Consider the following 2521-nt stretch of genomic DNA (forward strand, 5'->3'; position numbering starts at 1 on the left):
ACTGATATGATTAAATGACCACAACTTGCAAACAAAATTTGAAAGATAAAAAGTTATCTTAAGTCGGTGGAAAATTAGAAAGTACGATACTTCTATCTTTTTTTAATAAAATAAGAAATTGTTATTATGAAAAATAATAAAGCCTAAATATTAAATTAAAATAAACATGCTTTTTAAGTTTATAGGTTAGAATTTTCGTATTATGTACGAGATGATGTTATAAACTAAAAATAGAATGCAAGTAATTAGGAAGAATATTTATAAAAACTTCATTTGAGTACTTCACTTCAAGGCAGTCTATTATTATTTTAAACATGTAACAAGAGAAGTCGTTTAATTAGGTTTAAGTTTGTCAAGAAATGGTAAATTTAAATTTTCAACAAAAAGGGTTTTATATTAAAAAAACTTATTTTGTAGGCACTACTGGGAGCACAACTGGTCATCACTTTGATAATAATTAGTTTAATTCAAAAACTAGGGCACCATTTTTCATTTGGAAGATGGTTATTATGTAGTACAGGTCTTATAAGGTACCTTTATCCTACAGATGATACCCTTCGGGAATTAGCCCATATTCCCAAAGAAAAACCCGCAAAAAGAAATAAGATCTACGAAAATGGTAAACAAAAAACGTTTCATATTCCCAAAGACCTGGAATTTGAGCTTGAAACTGCCAAAATTTCTGTACTCGATGTAATTCATTTAAAGTATTACACTGAATACCAGTGGTTATTAGATTTTGCAGTTTATGCAGCAATAGTATACACTTTGACTGAGGTAGGTACTAACATGCATTAGGTATTAGGAAGTATTTTTTTATTGTTTAATAATTACAGGTGTACAAGTCATTCTATTCAATAGAGAATGAAATTAATTTGAGCATAATATGGTGTACACTTATAGTTGGTTATGCTTTGTATCCTTTTGATTTAGGTTTTTATTGAATGAACTGAGTTTATATGGTATATTTTTCTTAATATTATGAATAGGAAAATATTATTGTCTCTCACAATACAGTATTTCCGAAGTGATGAGTCAATTGGAGAAAGATCTGCTTGTATTGTTATGGGATTCATTTATCTCTTAATTGCCATGATCTTTTTGATTATAAATGAAAATGTTCTTGAGCTTGGACTGGAGAAAGCATACTCTAGTTTTAATAGGACTGCTTCAACATTTATTAACACACAAAACATAAAATCAACGTGAGAAAATGCACTTTATTTACTTGATATTAGATTTTGCTGATTCTTCTCATTATTAATTTAAGTGTTATTGTTTCTTGCTGTTTAATTTTGCAGAGGCCCAGCTTCAAAAATAGTACTGAAATTTTTCATTTCGGTATGGTGTGCCATTTTGGGCACTATTTTTACGTTTCCTGGATTGAGAACAGGTAGAATGCACTGTGACTTATTAAAGTAAGTTTCATGAATATAAATATTTATTATATTAAGATTAGTTACATATTTTATATAATAAGTTAATCCTAAGCTGGTAATTCTCCTGTTACTACTAATCAGTACATTTTACTGAATTTCATCATCATTACAAATTTTACTGAAATTAAAAAAAATCTGTTATTTCCAATATGCAGCTATGATATCTAATTTTATGAACTGAAGAAAGTCCGTTTTCTGTAAATTAGTATGTCATTTAATTTCCCTTGTTATTGACTTTAGGAAAGTTATTTTATTTGCTTCTGTTTCTTCTTCATTTATTTATTATAATTATTACAGTATAAATAAGTGTAAAGCAATTAATGCATTTTTTATTTGATGTGTATTTTTTAGATCTCTTCAAGATACAAAACTTGTATATGCGATTGTGAATCTGAGTTTTGCAATGCCCTTAATTTTAATCGTCCTTTGGATTAAACCTTTAGCAAGGGATAATCTTACGGTGCGAACTTTCGGAGAACGAACTGACCCTATGTAAGTTGTTATTAAAGTTGAAATGAAAAATTAAAGTACTTATTTACTGCAGTCCCCTTTTTCTACTTTACTTTACCTACTTATAAATTTCAACTTCAATTTATTAGAATGTCCACTGAAACATTTGACTCCTTGAGAATAATTCTGATAGTTGTTACGTTTGTTATTAAAATATGTTTGACACCCAAGTACCTTCAGGCCTATTTGGATATGGCAGGTCGTAGAATTAAAGAATTGCGAAAAGAAGCTGGAAGAATTACTAATATTGACTTACAAAAAAAGGTAATTTTCATGATACTATACTATTACTATATTGATAAATATTAGCTTTATGTTTAACATAGCATTAAAATTTGATTAATTCCTTATTATCTTTAGATTGCTGCGGTATTTTATTATCTATGCGTAGCCACTATACAGTACATCGCCCCTATAATTGTGTGCCTTTATTTGGCGTTAATGTACAAAACATTAGGCAAATTTAATTGGTTTAGTTGGACCGTCCCATCAGATGAATGCCCATTGGATGGTTCTGGTGAAAATAGCAGCGAAGAGGAATTAAACAGTTCCGATGAAAATTTAAATTTAGC

The 2521-nt window shown here is 28.8% G+C and overlaps 1 protein-coding gene across 1 annotated transcript; it reads left to right on the plus strand.

Annotated features, from left to right (window-relative positions):
• Positions 1 to 29: 29 nt before the first annotated feature.
• LOC108740259 (transmembrane protein 161B) lies at positions 30 to 2516 on the plus strand (the record flags this gene model as incomplete). The annotated part of the gene is made up of 9 exons (XM_025979178.1): positions 30 to 81; positions 186 to 362; positions 418 to 777; positions 837 to 916; positions 990 to 1205; positions 1302 to 1418; positions 1791 to 1931; positions 2039 to 2213; positions 2310 to 2516. Coding segments are annotated over exons 2-9 (1299 nt in total), but the record flags the coding sequence as incomplete, so codon positions are not given.
• Between the last annotated feature and the right edge of the window lie 5 nt (positions 2517 to 2521).

Source organism: Agrilus planipennis, unplaced genomic scaffold, assembly GCF_000699045.2.
Source record: "Agrilus planipennis isolate EAB-ADULT unplaced genomic scaffold, Apla_2.0 scaffold814, whole genome shotgun sequence".
In the NCBI taxonomy this organism is placed as follows: Eukaryota; Metazoa; Arthropoda; class Insecta; order Coleoptera; family Buprestidae; genus Agrilus; species Agrilus planipennis.